This window comes from Drosophila kikkawai, chromosome 3L (assembly GCF_030179895.1).
Source record: "Drosophila kikkawai strain 14028-0561.14 chromosome 3L, DkikHiC1v2, whole genome shotgun sequence".
NCBI classification, from domain to species: domain Eukaryota; kingdom Metazoa; phylum Arthropoda; class Insecta; order Diptera; family Drosophilidae; genus Drosophila; species Drosophila kikkawai.
In genome coordinates this window covers 29,210,251-29,231,661 of record NC_091730.1, presented here as the reverse complement: position 1 = coordinate 29,231,661, position 21,411 = coordinate 29,210,251, and the positions used below count along the sequence as shown (strand labels likewise).

Here is a 21,411-nt window from a genome sequence, read left to right as displayed (position 1 = left end):
GAGAGAATGCGTTCGGACTCGAAAGTCAACCGAACCCAGTAGTTGTCGGACTCGACAGTCAGCTCAGCGCCGTTTGTTGGACTCGAAAGTCAGCTCGGAGAAGTTCGGACTCGAAAGTCTGCAGATTCGGACTCGAAAGTCAGCTCGAAGACGTTTGGACTCGAAAGTCTGCAGATTCGGACTCGAAAGTCAGCAGAGACGTTTGGACTCGAAAGTCTGCAGATTCGGACTCGAAAGTCAGCCGAGAGAAGTGGACTCGCAAGTCAGCCGAGAGAATCGGACTCGAAAGTCGGCAGTGTTTTGGACTCGAAAGTCGGCAGTGTTTTGGACTCGAAAGTCAGCAGAGAGAATTGGACTCGAAAGTCGTCAGAGATTGGACTCGCAAGTCAGCAGAGAGAATTGGACTCGAAAGTCGTCAGTATTTTGGACTCGGAAGTCGTCGGAGATTGGACTCGCAAGTCAGCAGAGATCCTAACTAACGCAGTCGGCTGCGAAGTGATTCATCCAGGGCCGTGGTCCGCTTTATATAGGCCCTGGCGAGGCTTCAGTGTGGCCAGAGTCCTGTGCGGGATTTGCCCGAATAGTGTGGCAAGTCGTTCGGTCTAGTGTGACCCTCGCAATTCAAATATTTCCATGATATCGCTGATTCCTTTTCTTATGTCGCTAATTGTTCCTATTATATTCTACCAAGATATATTGTGCGCGTACACGCGTCACAACTTTGTCCTCTGCCGTGTAGTTGTCATTGGGTCCGGGATTTGTGCAACACGACGCTGCAATAAGCAGATTCGGGTTGAAGAAGCTGGACAGAAAACCATCCAAAGTAGAACCCACTCCCCTTTTATTTCTTTTGGAGCTTCAGTAGGATTTTAGGTTGGAAATAGGGACTCGTTCTGGCCAGGTTGTGGCCTGCTGTTTGTTAGCGGAGCGCCACTTGTCCTCTGCGAACTCTGGGCAGATTTGCGTGGGGCAGCCTTGGCGCGAGCGCATCCCTGGCTGAGGAAAGGCTCTCGCCGTGACCAAGTTAGGCGTTAGTGTAAGCGAACCTACAAGAAAAGTATAGAGAAATAGACTCCGGTCCGCCGGAGATCGGTGATGCCCCAATCCGACCAGGAGGCATCACAGGATGGGTGGGTGCGTCGTGATAGTAGTTCCGAGACGTCCGATATATCTCGGTATTTAATTATGCGGACTCTGGGCATCGGGTCGAACCCGCCCTGGGCATCCTGAGCTAGCCTGGCGTTGCCCAGGAGAATAAGCAGTTCCGTAACACATTACTAACCCTACTGGATTTTAGTAAGGCATTTGACACCGTAAATCATTAAATTCTGTTAATAAAACTGCAACACTTGTTTAACTTTTTTCTGACGGCTGTTAGAGACATAAGGTCATATATCTCCAACCAAAAGCATGCTGTTGTTGTAGGGGAAAATGTATCTGAACTTCGCTTCAACACTCATGGTGTACCACAGGGATCTATAATATGTTTGATCAATGTGTAATGTTCATATGTATGCTGATGATATTTAGATGTACATATATCAGTCGTCCATTAGAACAAGTTGATGAATGTATAAATGTAATGTAATATTGAATTAGGCTGGGAAAAATGGTATGAGCCTAAACCCCATTAAATCGAAATGTCTTCTTATATACAAGAAAAATATTCAAACTGATCATTTACCAAAGCTTCGGTTGGGAGACACTAATTTAGAATATGTTTAAAAGGTTTTACGGTTTTTTCTTCAGTAAGACACTCAGGCCTGCTCCGGTAATCGTAAAATTTTTTCGTTTTTGTTTTGGGGGAAATCGTACGATTTCGATTTTAGCTGCTCCAGTTTTCGAAAAATGTTTGCTATCGGAATGTTTCGTTTTCTCATCGTTTCTTATTGCTCAAGCACTTGACTTGTTCTTGGTAAAAAGCAAACAACGTGAATAACTGCCTTATTACTTATTTTTAAGCCGGGAAAAGGCAAAAAAAATTATGGAGTTAAGCAAATTTAGGCATTTAAGATGCTGCCACATTTTTCACAGTTGTAATTCAGATGGTCTCATTTAATTATTTGGTCAACTTTGACCACTTAAGTAATCAAATTAAATAGTATTATTTATAACAACAATTTTGGCGCTCCTTTAAAATTTTAATGTATTCATTTATATTTTATAAGTATTTTTAACAGGCTGTTTCGTTCCACCAACCATATGGCAACCTCGGCGATAACTTTTTGCGTTGGACTTATCGACCTATCGCCAAAACTAGAAAACATGGTATACAAAAATAGGGCAAAATTTTGTTGTCAAATCTGAAGTGGCGTCAGAAATAAATTTTTTATAAAATAACTACATGACAAAATGATCTAATGATGGTGTTTAATAAACATCAATAGACCACTGAGTAAACTATTTTTTTCCTTTTGTAAATAAGATCTGATTTCATATAAAACAAGAAAGAAAGCTAACTCCGGCACGCCGAAGTTTGTATACCCTTGCAGATTGGTTTCGATGTTCATATTATAGATTTAAATGCTGAAAACACTCACAAAACAGAGTTTCATTACATTTTACCTATACTTATTATGTTTACAGTTTGACAGTTACAGTTTTACATTCCCAGCTTTACATATTTTATACATTTACCGATCGCTTTTATGGCAGCTATATGATATAGTTGTCCGATTTTTATAAAATGTATACCAAAATTCTAGAATAATACGAAAAGCTTATATATTAGAGCAGATAAACATACGTTGAAACAACGAAGCTATAATTTTTTTCCTATTAATTTCTCGATCGTTTCAATGGCAGCTATAACATATAGTCGTCCGATTTTCATAAAATTTTTACCAAAATTCTGTAATAATATAAAATGACCATATCTAATGGGTAAAATGGTGCTGAAATGTTGAAAAACAGCAAAGTTATAATTTATTTTCTAAAAATATATCGAACATTTGTATGGCAGCTATATGATATAGTCGTCCGATCCGGCCCGTTCCGACATATATAGCAGTGAGAGCATATAGAAGACTATATGCAAAGTTTCATTCAGATGGCTTTAAAACTGAGGGACTAGTATGCGTAGAAACAGACAGACGGACATTGCTAGATCGATTCGGCTGTTGATGCTGATCAAGAATATATATACTTTATAGGGTCGGAAAGGTCTCCTTCACTGCGTTGCAAACTTCTGACTGAAATTATAATACCCTGCAAGGGTATAAAAAGCCATTTACTTTTCATTCCGGCCAGATAAAGGCGCCCGTTTTTCAAATCGAAAAAATCTTTCGTTTTCGATTACCGTAGCACCAATTCTCGTTTTCAAAAACGAAAACGAAAAATTCTTGCCGTTTTCGATTACCGGAGCAGGCCTGACTATCTTGGAATGACCACACTAATATAATGATAGGAAGAATATGTGGAATATTGCGACTGCTATATATAACGCTAGTCATACCAACTTTTTTTTTATGGGGTAGAGATATTTGGCAATTGTGATATAAGTCAGCAAAAAATTAAAGGTTACAATCAATAATGGTGAACGATATATTTAGAATTTGAAAAAAACCGACCGAAAAGAGAGCGCGAATAAAATATTTGATTTTAATATACGTACATGGGTCGATTTTCGAATTATATTATTTTTCCACAAAATTATAATTATAAAGCAACCTTAGTATTCATTTGACCTATTTAGATTTTCCTCACGACGCACCAACAATATGATTAGTATATGAACAAGACTTGCAAGTTGTGAGAGGCAATTCTTTGTTAAGCTACTCAATTATGGAATTGTCTCTCCAACCGACTAAAGTTAATTAGAGGCACATCACAATTCGAAAATAGTCTTAAAATGTATCTTACCACATACACACAAATTCATAAACCATATATATAACCGATGCCAAAAATGTAATACAAATACTTAGTATAACATATAATTTAAACTATCAATGAAAAACAAATGTAAGATGAGTTGATAACGCCGCTCAGTTTGTTCTTTATTATAGTACGTTTTTAGCAAGCGACTTCCCCTTCTTGATGCCATCAATCTGAGATTTGTGCAACTCGCGCAGCTTGTGGTTGCTGGCCAGATCTGATGTAAGACTTGCTCTTCGCGGCGTCTCCGCCAATTGCTCTTGGGTTGTTCCAGCATCGCAGCGGGTCAGCTTCTTGATCACTGCCTCATAGCCAATGGTTCTTCTATTTCGATCCGTTGGCGGCTTCTTCAGCACCTTCTTCAGCACCTTCTTTCGCATCTTGGCTTGGACTTCTGCCACTGTATTCAGGGCCTTGTAGTTCTTGATCAGCTGCGACACTCCTTTAGCATACTGATTTGGCTTCTCACAAGCGTTCTCCTTCACCGGGGAAGAAAACTTGTATCCGTCGGCCGACAGCGAAAAGTAAAACTTTGAGACGAAATCGAAACCCAGCACAGCATCATACTCAATGTCCGCATCCTCCACTACAACAAAGTTGTGTGTCGTCAACTCCTAAACTACTGCAACCTCAGCCAAAAAGTAGCCCACTGGGCACGTCATCCTTTTTCCAAGCCCACGCAGCTTCGACACACATCTTTTCAAGATACCATTGGGTATTTTTTCAAAGACATACTTGCGCAAAATAGTTACGTCGGCTTCCGTATCTACCAGACACTCTACTTCCACGTCATTGATGGTCACCTTTTTCATGCAATTTGCACTCCGCACAACCTGAACTCCTGCAGCTGATTCAGGGCAATCCCTTGACATGTGACCCTCTTTGTTGCAACTGAAGCATTTCACGGCACTATTATAGTAGTAACTCTTGCTGTCGTTGAAATCGTGCTGTTCCTTTTTTTCGACGTCCACTCCCCATCGTTCGGCTTGAACTGCTTCTCGCCCACGCGTTCGTACATTGCATACTGCTCCTGTAGCTCTTTGTACGTTTTGCAACAGTAGAGAGTATCTGAAGACACTCCTCATGTTTAGGCCGTCAACAACATATCGGATCACTGAACGTACATCATTGTTACCAAGTTATGCAATCTTTTTCGTCTGCAGCAGTGTTACTATAAACTTATTTTATTAATTCATAATTACAACATTTTCTGATTGGCGCAATAATTAAATAGTAAAATATTTGTAGCGTCAGGATTTTAAATAAACAAATTAATCAATCAAACAAAACAGGGAAACGAAAAAGTTTTTTCAACAGCAGCTGGTGGTTTACCGAATCAAAAGCTTAGCTGAATTCTATTCAACGTCAGTTTGGGTATTGTTTTTAAACGCGTCTCTAATGACAGCACAAAATTCGAGAAGGTTTATGGAAGTAGATCTGTGTTTCATAAAGCCATGCTGTGAGGGGACATTATTGGGCGACATTGGTGCTGAGGTTGAACAGTAATTAAGAGTTTGGAATCGCACTAAGTTTTGAAATGTAGTTTTATATATATATATGTCGGAAAGTTGGTTGCTAAGTACAAATTTGGAATGCCTTGGCAACAGAATTATTCGGCATGCTCAGGTATTGGTAGCCCTGTAGGTGTCGCTGGCGCGCAGCCGCAATGACAGTTGAGTCGGTAACAGGACAAGGACAGAAGACTGTCGGTTACTGAGTGAGGTCATGATACAATCATAGTAGGTAGTCTATTCGGCAGTCAAAGCACTCGGGTTTTGCTTCAGTGCTTGTATCATGATTGAGGTCTGTTCGTCTGTCGCAACAATAGGAGAGAGTGAGAGAGACAGCTTGACGTCTGGGATTGACGTCTGAGTGAAAAGTAAGAAAAGGTGAAAGGGCCACAGGAAAAGTGGCGTGATGACAGATACGATTTGACTGCGCAGGCGAACTGAATTCGCTGGCTCGACTACGGTGGAATTAAATAACGGTTATCTCCGACATATATTTGTTTTATTACCTTTTTATGAAGGGGAATTATGAAAGATTATTTCCAACATTTGTGAAAAAATGAACGCTGAAGGGACAACCGTTTTGAGAATAGCATACATAAGGCGCTAGCACAAATTCTCAAAATGCAACTAGGTACGAGATCTGGATCAGAAGACCATTCTAATACCAATGTACCCTATCCCCTTACAAGAGTTGGATCTAGCATGTTTGAGGAGGTGGGACCTACAATAGTGTGTTTTTCCCCCACGTTTGCTAAACTTATGTTAGTTGAGAGTAAGAGTAACTCACCTCCGTCGTTTATGTTGGGGCTCCCCCATACGCAGTGGTGCGCATTGGAATCTGCACCCATTAGCAGTTGCTGGTCCTTCGAGCTGGCGTCTATCAGGCTCCTCAGTTCTTCTGGTGGGGCCGTCCTGTCGTGCGCCATGTAGCAGGAAGCTACCAAAAGGCGCTTTTTTCCGCTCTCGAGCATCACCACAGTCAGGTTTTCTCAGCTATAATAGAACATAAGGTAAGCGTTCATTTTACCATTTGAGTCATTCCGGTCGATAAGCGTCACGATCACGTTTCGATTGGACCTTCACTGACCTTCGTTCCATTTTCTGCGACTTCTTCGCTTTGGGTGGGGGGCTTGCCTGGTTGGTGGCACTTTCAATCTGGTGGCACTGCTCGACCTAGGGTAGCTTTGCTTTCTCTTTTTGGGAGAGGGTACCTTTGTTTTGAAGCCGGCACTGGATCTTGAGGGACCTTTCGACCCGTCCTTGCGCGGGGAGCTCGTGCCTGTTGTTTGCGAGCATAAAAGGCTCTCTTTCCCTTTAGTATGAGCTGCACGCTGCTTTCCGTTGTCTGGAAAAATACATTTCCTAGGTAAATTTGAGGTATGAGAATTTTTTTTATTATTTTCCAATTTCAGTTTTAATTTTTCTTAAGTCTCATGAATTTATGATATAGCTGCCATAGAAATGATCTTTATAGGTAGACAAAAATGCAAAACTGTAGCTCTAAACCTCTAACTATAAAACTGAAAATATGTATTGTTTGGAGGGGGCGGCTTTAACCTAAAGTGCACTCGATAAGAAAAATAAACGGAGACATTCGGGTAACCTAGCTTTGGGGGAGCGGATTGGAAGCTCTTTGGAGTGGAAGTCCGGAGCGAGAGGGAGATGAAGAGAGAACGTACGGGATCATTGAAGGCTGATAACGGAATCACACTGCCTCCCGAAATTAGGCGCCTTTCTCGCATGAACATATATCTCCTGTTATTATTATTTTTTTTTATTTGATCATAATGGATCGATTCATAAAGCTCCAATTGCAAACTGCAGGGGTATACAAACATCGACGTACTGTTTCTTCTTTATTTTCAGAGTTTGTGTTCTGTGGGACTCGAAATATATATTATATACATATTGCTTTAGTTTTTATGTTACTGGGCGAAGTTCATGTAAACATTTTTTTTTATATGAAGACAGCTAAAAGACCAATAAGGCCAGGAACCTAATGCAGAATTGAAAAAGAAGAATGCAGGCCAAAGGTTTATTTATTTATTTATACCGCGTGCATTTTTGTCATACGCCAGTACGTGCACGTTTTTTGTTTATAGTATACAACAATAATTTTAGCCAGTGATTCTTACTAGTACACTACTGAGCACGGTTTGGGCTAAGGCAAGGAAGTCATATCTTTAAAATAAATTTTCCCTTAGAAATAATTTTCAACTCAGTATTAAGACATAAGTATTATAAGATATAATTTATTTGTCGTAACTTCCTATCCTTTTAATTAACAGTATTTTTTATAAATGTTTGTTATTAAAAATTTTTACAAATTTTCTAATTTCAGTCGCTGGAGAGTACCCGTCGAATGCTGGCACTTTGCGAAGAGGTATGTAAATTAAACTGAGTAATAGTACAACAAATATAATAATATATATATAATAAAATACTTTAGAAGATACAGCCTTTTTTGTGAAGCAAGGTCTTCGCAAAATGAGCTTTTTTCAAACTTCAAACGCGTTTATCTCGAAACCACGTTTTTCAACTGGCGGCCATGATATCTCCAGTTCAACTGAACCGATTTTCATGAAACAAAGTGAAATCGACGCAGAATTGTCACCATTCTCGGGTGACGGAAGGTTTTAATTTTAAAAAATTGTTTCTATTTTTTTTTTACACTAAACTAAAAAAAAGCCAGAAATTGAAAATTTTTTTGAATGGCCGCCATTTTGTTTAAAAAAATTACAAAATTATTTCCCTCCGTCACCGAGAATGACATATATATTGATTATAACCCCGTTTTTTTTCTTTTCAAACGCTCCGGCGACCCGGAATCGTGGCCGGCGTGACGACACCTTTTTTTTCCACCACCAACTTTGAAGTCTCATTACTTTTTGAACAGCCCTCGTATCGAGCCAAAACAAATTTTTATACCCTTGCATGGTATTATAATTTCACTCAGAAGTTTGCAACGCAGTGAAGGAGACGTTTCCGACCCTATAAAGTATATATATTCTTGATCACCATCAACAGCCGAGTCAATCTAGCCATGTCCGTCTGTCCGTCCGTCCGTCCGTCTGTCCGTCCGTCTGTCCGTCCGTCTGTCCGTTTCTACGCAAACTAGTCCCTCAGTTTTAAAGCTATCTGATATGAAACTTTGCATATAGTCTTCTATATACTCTCACTGCTATATATGTCGGAACGGGCCGAATCGGACGACTATATCATAAATCTGCCATACAAATGTTCGATAAATTTTTAGAAAAAAATTTATAACTTGGCTGTTTTTCAACATTTTTGCACCATTTTTTAGATATGGCCATTTTATATTAATTTAAAATTTCGATACAAATTTTATGAAAATCGGACGACTATATGATATAGCTACCATAGGAACGACCGGGAAATTAATAGCTATCATTCGATACCTAAGAGCTTTAGCGTTAGTTGCCATTTACGCTCGCGGCGGTACGCCCCAATTTGTTCATCCCCCGAGCGCTTTCCATTTTGACGATGATCACCGTGTCGACGTGCGTGTTTTGGGTTTTCCGGGCGAGAAAGATAGCCCGGATTCTTGGATTCTTAACTTGGATTCTTAACTGCAGGTTGAAGCACAGCCTGTGGAATAAGGCTCGGACATTTTCGCCCTCACCATATGGTACGCCGTATATGCGCTGAGATGCCAGTTTGGATTCCAGTTGAGCCACCTTTCCACACAGTGCGCGTAGATCAGCGACCTCCCTGTCCCTGTCCCGGCCTTCTCATCCAGTCTGTCCCGTTCTGAGTGGAGAACGATCACCTCCTCAGATAGGTCGTTAATTTTTTGGCTAAACCTGTGTTTAAGCTCCGCCAGAATTCGTTGTTCAGCTTTGTCCAAGCTTGAACTGATGTGCTGATTTTGCTCCGTGAAGCGTTTGTTGATAAGATCAACCAACTCCATTGCCAGGGTATCAGATGGTCGACCCGCCTTCAGATCGATTGACGAGTCAGTTCGCACCCGTTTTAGGGCCAATGCAGATAGCGAGCGTGTAACCGGAGCTGACATTGTTGTTGTTTATGTTAGGGTCGCTTACTCTGTTATTTGTCCTTTGCTTTTCTCTCTGTTGGTGTTGTTGCGGTTGGTCTAATCTCTCGTGCTCACCAGCAAGGACAGTAGAAGAAAGGTAGGTGGAGTGTAGAAGTAGAGATGAGCGGGTTGGTTCTCTGAGCACGGCTGCTCTCAGCACTGATGTTCTCAGTAAAGATAAAGAGAAGCTTAGAAGTCCAAAGATCAGGTGGCTCTCCCAATTAAACAACTTCCTTTGTTTATTATTATGTGGATTGTTTATGATTTGCACTTGAAAGTTGTTGCAGCAACACTAAAATTTGTGTGGTTTTATGTATGTTAAATAATGGTGAGTTTCTTGACAGATTTTTTATTTTTATAGCGGAGGTAACAAAATAAACGTCTGCTCACTGTGACGATTCGATTGGATATATTATTCTTGATATCGCCTCTATCTTGAAAATATATACATCGATCAACAGGTGAATTCTTAAATCCACACCTTTTATACCTGTTCAAATACTTTAAACCAGCATCTAGCTGCTTGTTTGGCCCCATAAATTGCCTTGTTCAATTTGCATATATTTTCATAATTGCAAACAATTCCTTGAGGGACTTTCATGTATATTTCTTCTTTCAATGTTCCATTAAGAAAATCAGTTTTAGCATCCATGTGATGTACATTAAAATTATATTGGTTTGCAATGGATAAAATAAAACGAAGACTAGAAATTCTAGCAACAGGAGCGAACGATCCTTCATCATAATCTATTTTATATTTTTGTGTAAAACCACGTGCAACTAATTTAGATTTATATCTAACTGGATTTCCCATTTCATCATGCTTTAAAGTAAATACCCACTTACAATCTACAATATTCCTATTTTGTGGTCTCTTAACAATAGTCCATGTCTTATTTAATTCATGAGCAGAAAGTTCGTCCTTAATGGCTTCTTCCCATAACGATTTATGTATCTTTTCTACTTTGTACCTCATTAAATGAATTAGGGACTTCGTTGAACACAGTATGTGCATTCATTATAAAACGTTTTAGATTTATTTCATCTTCATTATAGGATATATATGATTTATTTTTTAATCTATCTCTTCTTCTGGTTACATCATTAGTAACTTTATTAGCGATTTCGTTTGTTGACATTTTTCTAGACTGCTTAACTTCCTTACTCTCATTAAGGAAACTGTCCTTATCACTATCCTTACTTTCGCTCTGGATCTCTCGTTCAAAGCATTCCATGATCTCATTCTGGAAATTTTCATTCTCATAATACTTACTCTCATTCCGGATCTCTTTTTCACAACATTCCATACTCTCATCCTGGAAATTATATTCAACATCTTCCTTACTTTTATTCAGGAGATTACTTTCCTTACTTTCTTTCATATAATATTCTCATTGTCCTTATTATCATTTCACTTTTAGCAGCTCTAAAGTTAACCATATTTCTCTCATCTAAAATTACATCTGTAGCAACCATGAATTTTTCATTTTCGATATCCCATAATTTTAAACCATTTGGTTCGTATCTGACAAATATAGTTTTAAACTATCCTCTTTTCTTCTCTTTTCTAATTTTATTGTGTACATATACAGTCGAACCAAATATTTTTAAATATTTCAAAATCAGCTTTCTATTATGTCAGTAGGGTTAACACTATTAAGAAGATTATTGTCACTAAATAAATTGTTTCTTTTTACTTCTATCATTTATCCTTTGCTTACATGTCCCAGCCTCTCATGCCATAATTTATATAAATTCTTATTATACCCTTGCAGGGTATTATAATTTCAGTCAGAAGTTTGCAACGCAGTGAAGGTAGACGTTTCCGACCCTATAAAGTATATATATTCTTGATCAGCATCAACAGCCGAGTCGATCTAGCCATGGCCGTCTGTCCGTCTGTCCATCTGTCCGTCTGTCCGTCTGTCCGTCTGTCTGTTTCTACGCAAACTAGTCCCTCAGGTTTAGAGCTATCTGAATGAAACTTTGCATATAGTCTTCTATATGCTCTCACTGCTATATATGTCGGAACGGGCCGGATCGGACGACTATATCATATAGCTGCCATACAAATGTTCAATAAATTTTTAGAAAAAAATGTTAACTTGGCTGTTTTTCAATATTATTCCATCATTTTTGAGATATAGCCTTTTTTTATTATTCCAGAATTTTGGTAAAAATTTTATGAAAATCGGACCACTATATCTTATAGCTGCCATAGGTACGATCGGGAAATTAATCAAAAAAATTATAACTTCGTTGTTTTTCAACGTATTTTAATCTACTTTTGACACATGAGCTTCTGGTATTATTTAAAAATTTTGGTATAAATTTTATGAAAATCGGACGACTATATCTTATAGCTGCCATAGGAACGATAGGGAAAGTAATAGGAAAAATTATAACTTCGTTGTTTTTCAACGTATTTTCATCTACTCTGAGATATGAGCTTTACTTATTATTATAGAATTTTGGTATACATTTTATGAAAGTCGGACAACTATATCATATAGCAGCCATAGAAGCGATCCGTAGATGTAGAGAAAATTTAAAGCTGGGAATGTATAACTGTAACTGTCAAACTGTAAACATAATAAGTATAGGTAAAATGGTATGTAACTCAGTTTAGTGTCTGTTTTCGGCATTATAATCTATAATATAAATATGAAAACCAATCTGCAAGGGTATACAAACTTCGGCGTGCCGAAGTTAGCTTCCTTTCTTGTTTTGTTTATAACTTTATATGCTTTAAATTCAATAACTGGCATATCGTACGCACCTGAGTTTTCAGCAATAGTGACATTATCTTTGATCAGCTTCACTCCATTCTCGTCGAACACGACTGTCACTCCAGCCTGTTGTAGCCTTTTTACCGAGATCAAATTTTCGGCAACTTCTCCGCAGTAGAGTACGTCTTCCAGTGTTATCTGATAGTCACTTTCCAGTCGGACGATTCCACTCTTTGTTGTAAATGTACATTCTCCATGTTTGGCAACGGAAATCTTTATTGGAGTTTCCAGATCAGCATGGAACACAAATAATGTCTCATCGTTTATAAGGTGGTCACTAGCACCGGAGTCAAGAATAAAGTTCACGTTCGCGTTTAATTTATTTTGAATTTTATTTACACTTCTTAACATGAACGCGAAACCTGGCGTGGTTGTTGCAGTGTGCGCTTGCTTGTTTTTTTCTTTATTATTTTTATTATTTATTTGTCTTTTATAGCCGTAACATGTTATAACGTATGTGTCCTAGTTTTCCACAGTGGTGACATTTTATATTATTTAGTTTTTTTTTTCCATTATATGGTTTGCGATTATTGTTATTTGTATTATAATTTTTGTTTTAAATTTATATTTATTTCACTCTTAAAATTGTTTTTGTAGTTATTGTTGAAATAATTTTTAGCCTCAGCATGCATAACTTTTTTACTAGTGTCGTTGTTAGCATTTTTAATTTTTACCTCATGGTCGATTAAACGATTCTTTACAAAAGCTAATGTAATTTTTTCTTCTGAAAGGGTCTCTATAGCTGTAATTACCCCGTCATATGATGCTGGCAGTGTGAGCAGTGAATGCGAATCCATTTCATCTATCTTTGCCCCTGACGCTAATAGTTCGCCAACTAGTTCACTAGTGCCATCTCACTCTTTAGTTTGAGCGGCAATAACCGCTTGCGCACGGATAACTGCGACGCGAGACTTTTTATATCGTACACTGAATCTAGACTTCTGAGAATTTCTCGTGCTGTGTTGTTGTTTGTTGCGAAATTGAGGAAAGAGTCGCCCAAATTCTCTATCAATGTGCTTTTAGCACTCCTCTCTGCCTTAACCCAACTTTCATCTGTTTCATAAGGAATTTCACCATCAATCTCTTTTAATCAGGCCTGTTCTAGTTTCCAGGGCACGTAATCATTATAAGTGAAAAAATAAAAATCAACGATTAATGATTATCTATTGATTTTAATATATTTCGCCTGCCATTAATAATTATAATTTTATATTTACTTCATCGCTCAAAGAATAATAATTATTATTTTGAGCGAAAAAAGTTTGATCAAAAAATAATGATAATTTTTTGAGAGATATGTTTTCGCTCAATGTGTAATAACTTCTTTCTGCGAGGTTTCTTCGAAAAAATTTTTACATGCTTATATGAATCAAAAACAGACGAACCCAAAAATCACATTTTAAAATTAAAAAAATTTTTTTAATACTTATTTTTTATTTTATTGTTTTTTAATAAACTTTTTTTAATTTTGTAATATAATTTCTTATGAATCGAGAAAAAATTTGTTCAGTCAAGGTTTTAAATGCTTTGGAATCCAACATTGCAAATGGCATTTTTTCGACCGTCACCAGCTCAACGCAAGCCTCTTTCACGGCACTTTGACTCGTAGTCGAAGAAAACTTTATTAGTTGTTCCGGAATATCATCTTCCTCTTGCTGGGCCAATTCAGACTGATATATTTCGTTGTGCTTGGATTTTAAATGACGTTCCAGATTGCAATTATAGTTTCCAGAAAATGTTTTCTTGCATACTTTGCACTTCGATAAGTTTTGTCCCACGTCGAAACCAAAAAAACTCCGCGAAACATAACTACGTTTACGACCCATTTTTTTTATTATTTGCAATTTTTTTAAGCGAGTACGATTAGCGAGCGGTTGCATATAAAGTTTAACTGCATTAACTGCCAAAACATACAGGCCTGCTCCGGTATCGTAAAATGTTTTCGATTTCGTTTTGGGCGAAATCGAACCGTTTTTGTTTTTAGCTGCTAGAGCTTTGGGCTTTTATGTTGTAAACATAAATTGATTCGGATTCCCGTCTGCTGTCTCTGTTAATTTGCAGGCGAAACGATCGGAAACTTTCCGTGTGCCATTGGGCCGGCGGATTTAAATCCGCAAAATCACAAATTAATAATTTTAAAATACAATGCGATTATGAAAATTACAAATGTTAATTGTATTTTATTTCTTAAAGTTTTGGGATCCGGAACTCTCTCTCGGAACTGGATATGATATAAGTTTTCTAGAGAGTTCAGGAAGAATATAAGCAGTCGTTTTTAACTGCAGCCCGGGTTTGGAGGGAGCGCGAATTGAGAAATTGCAGAGCTTTGTGGCTTGAGCGGCAACTGTATCGTTGAGACCGGAAACTTGGGTCTGAGCTGACTGGAATGGAAGTTTGACGAGATTGAAAAGCCTCTCTGTAATAAAGGTTGCTTCGGAACCTGAATCGATTAGAGCTCGCGCTTGGAAGTTGCGGCCAAGATGGCAGATATGTATCAATAATCGCCGTGCCGAGCAGGACAGCTTTGGATCCGGAAGCAAAACAGACGTGCACATTTGAGTGGTCGACGGAGGCTGCAGCGCTAGATGGAGCGGAGGGTCTTGGAACGATAGTCGTAGGATTGTCGCGGTGTAGCAGAGTGTGATGCCGGCTGTCGCACGTAAAGCAGGAATGGGCACTAGTACAGTCCCGTTGCTGGTGCCCTCGCTAAAACAATTTAAGCAGAATTGCTTTCTTCGGATGAAGTCTGTCCGCTCATTGACATTCATGTCTTCTCTGGAACATAGATTACACCTTCTCGGTTTTGGAGCCACCCTAGCTTCGTATGAATTGAGCCTACGCACCGGTGGATTGGCATTTGATGACCTTGGCGGAAGATGCCCAGAGCCGCTAGGCCTGACGTCGTCGATGGCCTCCAAAGTGCGATGGCGCTCGGTCAAAAACGCGTCCAACTCATGCCAGGTGGAAATTTCGGCCTTATTACGCATGGATTGCTCCCACAAGGAAAGCGTAGTCTTGGAAAGCTTTGAGGAGACCATATACACAAGAGGTGCCTTTGAAAAGATGGCATCACCATCTCCACTCGCGTGAGTCTGGAATGATTAATGTAAATCGCCGTCAAGAGGTTTCTGAAAGTGGGCCACCTGTGAAGACCTCGGTGTCTACTGGAGGCAGGTGACAACCCGTAGAAGGGAGTGGTTGGACACTGCCGGAAGCCTGAGTGGCCTGGGAGGCGGCCTTGTCAAGGATGTCCTGAAGCTGGACAACACACCTCGAATAGACGGAATAGCAGTCGTTGTACTTGGATTCGAGGACTGCCGAGGTGGCGGTACTGTCCGCGGACAAGGAAAGAAGATCGGAGCAGCTTTCATAGCTTTTCTCCACCTTTTCCCACAGGGCCCGGATTTGGTCCCGATGGACTCGGCACATGGCAGGGGAAAATCTCTCATTTTCCGGAGGGCTCGGAGTGGATGCCTGATTCGAAGTGGAAAGCAGAGTCGAGAACAAGAACGTAGACCGGAATGTCCGTGATCGTGGTGAAGTAGGAAGCAGGGATATATATATATATATATGTATATATGTTATATGTTGCGGAGCTCGGACTTGGAGGTTTCCCTTTTTGTTTATATAATTCCGGGAAAAAATGTCAAAATTCGTGTGGAATTTAAGAATAATAAATTAATCCTTTGCAATCCTTAAGAAATTATTATTAATTAATAATTAATAAATAAAAAGAATTATAATTAATATAAATCAATAATTAACCAAAAGTTAACAAATTATTATTTAAGCAAATTATAATTATAATTAATTATTTATTTTGTAGTCGGAAAGGCAAAATTTGTGAATTAATTAAATAATGACTAATTAATTTAAACCTTGCTTCTTGTTACGAACGGAAGAAGTTCACTGGGTTATGCCGTCGTCAACGCAGTGCATATGTACGAGCAGCGGCCCAAGAGCAAACAGCAACAAGGAAAAAAAAAACAACCCGACCGCTGCGGTTGCTAAATCGGGAGTCGTGAAGCAAAACACTGTTGCACCGGTGAGGGGATTAGGTTGGGCTTTAGATTTTTCAATGTTATTTATTTTCTCTCGCTTTTAATTTTATATATTTATACCCTTGCAGGGTATTATAATTTCAGTCTGAAGTTTGCAACGCAGTGTTGGAGACGTTTCCGACCCTATAAAGTATATATATTCTTGATCAGCATCAACAGCCGAGTCGATCTAGCCATGTCCGTCTGTCCGTCTATTTGTCTGTCTGTCTGTCTGTCTGTCCGTCTGTCTGTCTGTTTCTACGCAAACTAGTCCCTCAGTTTTAAAGCTATCTGAATTAAACTTTGCATATAGTCTTGTATATACTCTCACTGCTATATATGTTGGAACGGGCTGGATCGGACGACTATATCATATAGCTCCCATACAAATGTTCGATATATTTTTCGAAAAAAAATTATAACTATATCTTATAGCTTCCAAAGAAACGATCGGTAAATGTATAAAATATATAAAGCTGGGAATGTAAAACTGTAACTGTCAAACTGTAAACAATAAATATAGGTAAAATGAAATGAAATAATATCTGCAAGGGTACACAAAATTCGGCTTGCCGAAGTTAGCTTCCTTTCTTGTTTTCTTATTATTTAACCAAAATGGCTGGATGGCTGTTTTAAAACCACTTATTTTTCCTCAAATAGCTTAGATCAAACTTACTCTTTTGATATGCCCAGGTCCTCAGTCCAGTCCTATTTTAAATGAAGCCGGTAAAGCCGGTTTATTCACCACGATGGAATACCAGGCTACGTGCTTAGCTATTGTAATCTTCCCTTCTTCTCTGTGCAATCTTCCCTTCTATTATTGTTAACCTTATCTTTAGAAACCTCAGAATTTCCCCTTATTTGGAAGGAATCATTTCTCATTCCTCTCCACAAAAAGGTAACATATCGGACGCCAGCAACTATTGAGAAATCTCTAAGTTGTCGGAAATTCCAAAACTTTTCGAGAATGTAATCACCCCCCTTGCAGCATTTATTCCGATCAGTAATTTTTTCATGTCAGCATGTATTTATGAGGCGAAGATCGACCACTACAAATCTCCTGGAACTTACCTCTGACGTTATAAGGGGTTGTCAACGCATCTTTCAAACCGACGTGATTTACACAGACTTTAGCTTTTGACTCGGTTAAACACTCTCTTCTTGTAAGGAAGCTTGACTTAATTGGGTTTCCCGTCGATCTTCTTAAATGGATTTTGAGTTATTTGAGGGACAGAACTCAAAAGGTTCTGTTTCTCTGTGTTACATCTGGCGTCCCACAAGGTAGCCACCTCGGCCCGCTCAATTCGGAGTCCATATTAACCGTATTGAATCTGTACAAAAGAACTTTTTACTTTTCGCCCTCCGTGGCCTACCCTTGGATGTTGATGAGAGACTACCATCCTACTCTAGTAGACTTCTTTTAATTAACGTACCCTCCCTAGCTAACCGTGAAGCGATGCTTGGTGTCGTATTCTTAACAATTTTATAAACGTTAGCCCTATCTTTTAGGGCAGCTCAATTTCCACTTTCCTCGACTAACATCTAGAACCCATATCCCATTAGTAATAAATCACTGTAGGCGGAAGTTTGAAGTACATAAGGGTTCATGTGCTGATTACAACCGCCTCTCTGATATTATTCTTGTAGTGATAACCCTCCCATACTAAAAACATTAATAATTGTAAAATTATCTCGTAGTGTAGTAATGTATTCTAATTATGCATGTGTTTTTATTTATTTATTCATTTTTTTATTTCATTTTGTTTTTTGTCTGTCTCCTTATAATTTTTCCTTGTTCGTTTAACTTCCGAATCAGTACTTGGATCTAGTATATTATCAGATCACGCGAATTCCGCCAAAAACCTTCTCCTTAATGATGCAATCCATAAGTACTCTAATATTTTGTTTAAATGATGTCAATCGCTGACCTACATGTCCGCGGTACCCTAATGAATGATTCTAATCATTTTGCCGAATCATTAATCTATAACAGTAGTCGGCACGTCCCAACCCCATGGGGTTGGCAAAGGCTCTGCCGGCAGCGCTGCCAGCACACGGATAGTGTAAAGACTTCGTGTGGCCTCGGCAAATGTCTTCGGCTCAGCTGCTCAAAGCATCAGTGCTGTCAAATCATATTGCTCTGGCTAAATCCGCCAATTTTATATAGCTATTTTAAATAGTAATAGCTATTGGATTTGCATAGAAAACCAAATGCTAGCTATATTATTTTCTCATATCTGGACATATATTCGGATAACGGAACTCACGACGTCGTTCTTGCTCCGTTGCTCACTCACACAAATGCGCTTTTGACTTGCGATTGTGAGCGTGCCGAGCACTAAATTCTTCCCTGGAAATATTTATTAAAAATTATTGTGGAGCGAAAAAAAAAATCTTGTAACCAACTTTGTCGACGGATTGACCACTGTTATATTAATGTCAGAAGAGAACATCAAAGGGTATTGAAGTGCATCATATGATCGATGGGTCTTGTACACGCGCTGCAATGGTCCATTATCTCGAAGTTTGAGAATAATATTTCGTAATACCACATTTTCGCCAACAATTATCACAACCACTTTATTGATTGTGAGAGCATTGAATTGTCTGCTCTGATAATGATTTTGTGGTCGTCGAAAGACATTGTAACTAATGCGGACTTGAACAATCTGATCGTTCCATTATGCTCATGCAGTAGATTTTGCAATTGGTCAATAATTTGCCGAATCAAAAAAACCGATTTAAAAAACGTATGATCATTGTTAGTTGGTGGTAATAAAAACGCCCGCTCGACAGTGAATTTGCCCTTCAATCTAAATGTTTTGTAGAATTTACCTAAGAACCACCGGGGCCTGTTAATATTTGCTATTTGGTGTTTTTAATAGTTCCTGTTCACTTCACGTGTGCATGCAGTTTTTCTGTTGGAATGTTTAATTCAATTTGAATAACATTTAAGTTTTGACTGCTGCGGTTGCTTTGATTTTTATACCCTTGCAGGGTATTATAATTTCAGTCAGAAGTTTGCAACGCAGTGAAGGAGACGTTTCCGACCCTATAAAGTATATATATTCTTGATCAGCATCAACAGCCGAGTCGATCTAGCCATGTCCGTCTGTCCGTCTGTCCGTCCGTCCGTCTGTCCGTTTCTACGCAAACTAGTCCCTCAGTTTTAAAGCTATCTGAATGAAACTTTGCATATAGTTTTCTATATGTTCTCACTGCTATATATGTCGGAACGACTATATCATATAGCTCCCATACAAATGTTCGATAAATTTTTAGAAAAAAATTATAACTTGGCTGTTTTTCAATATTTTTGCATAATTTTTGAGATATAGCCATTTTATATTATTTCAGAATTTTGTTAAAAATTTTATGAAAATCGGACAACTATATCTTATAGCTGCCATAGGAACGATCGGAAAATGAATAGGAACAAAATTATAACTTCGTTGTTTTTCAACATATTCTTATCTACTTTTAGATAGAAGCTTCTTTTATTATTTCAGAATTTTGGTAAACATTTTATGAAAATCGGACAACTATATCATATAGCTGCCATACCGATCGTTTGGTAAATGTAGAGAAAATGTAAAGCTGGGAATGTAAAACTGTAACTGTCAAACTGTAAACATAATAAGTATAGGTAAAATGTAATGAAACTCTGAGTGAGTGTTTTCAGCATTTAAATTTATAATATAAACATCAAAACCAATCTGCAAGGGTATACAAACTTCGGTGTGCCGAAGTTAGCTTCCTTTCTTGTTTTTATACCCTTGCAGGGTATTATAATTTCAGTCAGAAGTTTGCAACGCAGTGAAGGAGACGTTTCCGACCCTATAAAGTATATATATTCTTGATCAGCATCAACAGCCGAGTCGATTTAGCCATGTCCGTCTGTCCGTCTGTCCGTCTGTCCGTCCGTCTGTCCGTCTGTCCGTCCGTCCGTTTCTACGCAAACTAGTCCCTCAGTTTTAAAGCTATCTGAATGAAACTTTACATATAGTCTTCTATATACTCTCACTGCTATATATGTCGGAACGGGCCGGATCGGACGACTATATCATATAGCTGCCATACAAATGTTCGATAAATTTTTAGAAAAAAAAATTATAACTTGGCTGTTTTTCAACATTTTTGCACAATTTTAGATTTGGCCATTATATATTATTTCTGAATTTTGGTAAAAATTTTATGAAAATCGGACTACTATATCTTATAGCTGCCATAGGAACGATAGGGAAAGTAAAAGAAAAAATTATAACTTCGTTGTTTTTCAACGTATTTTCATCTAATTTGAAACATGAGCTTCTGGTGTTATTTCAAAATTTTGGTATAAATTTAATGAAAATCGGACTACTATATCTTATAGCTGCCATAGGAACGATAGGGAAAACGATAGAAAAAATTATAACTTCATTGTTTTTCAACGTATTTTCATCTACTTTGAGACATGAGCATTTAGTATTATTTCAGAATTTTGGTAACGATATTATGAAAATCGGAGAACTATATCATATAGCTGCCATAGAAGTAATCCGTAGATGTAGAGAAAATGTAAAGCTGGGAATGTAAACTGTAACTGTCAAACTGTAAACATAATAAGTATAGGTAAAATGTTATGAAACTCCGTTTAGTGTCTGTTTTCGGCATTATAATTTATAATATAAATATGAAAACCAATCTGCAAGGGTAGCTTCCTTTCTTGTTTTTTTTCATTTCTTTTTTTGCTTTCTTCGTTTGTTGTTGTTTGCGCCGTCGCGAAAGCTATAAACGGTTGTAGTTAGTGCTTAATCCAATACTCTCCGGCTCTATTGCTCTCCCGGTCTTCCAATGCCGCTGCACTACCTAGTCCCGTGTGCCCTTTCTTAAACGAATGAGGTACCGTTGTAAGTCGACAAAATAATATTGTCTGCTTCGCGAAAAGCTGTAAGAAATGTGTTTTTTATGGCGAACTCACTATCAGCTGTTGGCTTTGCGACAACATTGTCCACGCCAAGCGCATTGGTGTCGCTGCCCAGCAGTCGATGATGTGGCCAAAAATATAGGCGTACGTTATTGCTGTGAGGCCTGCCGCGAGGTGGAAGGGGAAATCATGTTGTCCATGCAGCAAATCAAGTGCTGTCCTAAAGAGC

General features: G+C 38.4%; 1 protein-coding gene across 1 annotated transcript in view; it reads left to right on the top strand.

Moving 5' to 3' along the window:
* Window positions 1-21,411, top strand: part of Snap25 (Synaptosomal-associated protein 25kDa) — a 351,700-nt gene that overhangs the window by 93,597 nt on the left and 236,692 nt on the right. The window contains exon 3 of the mRNA XM_041776479.2: window positions 7,729-7,770. Coding sequence (XP_041632413.1) covers window positions 7,729-7,770 — 42 coding nt within the window. The remainder of the gene's footprint in view (window positions 1-7,728; window positions 7,771-21,411) is intronic.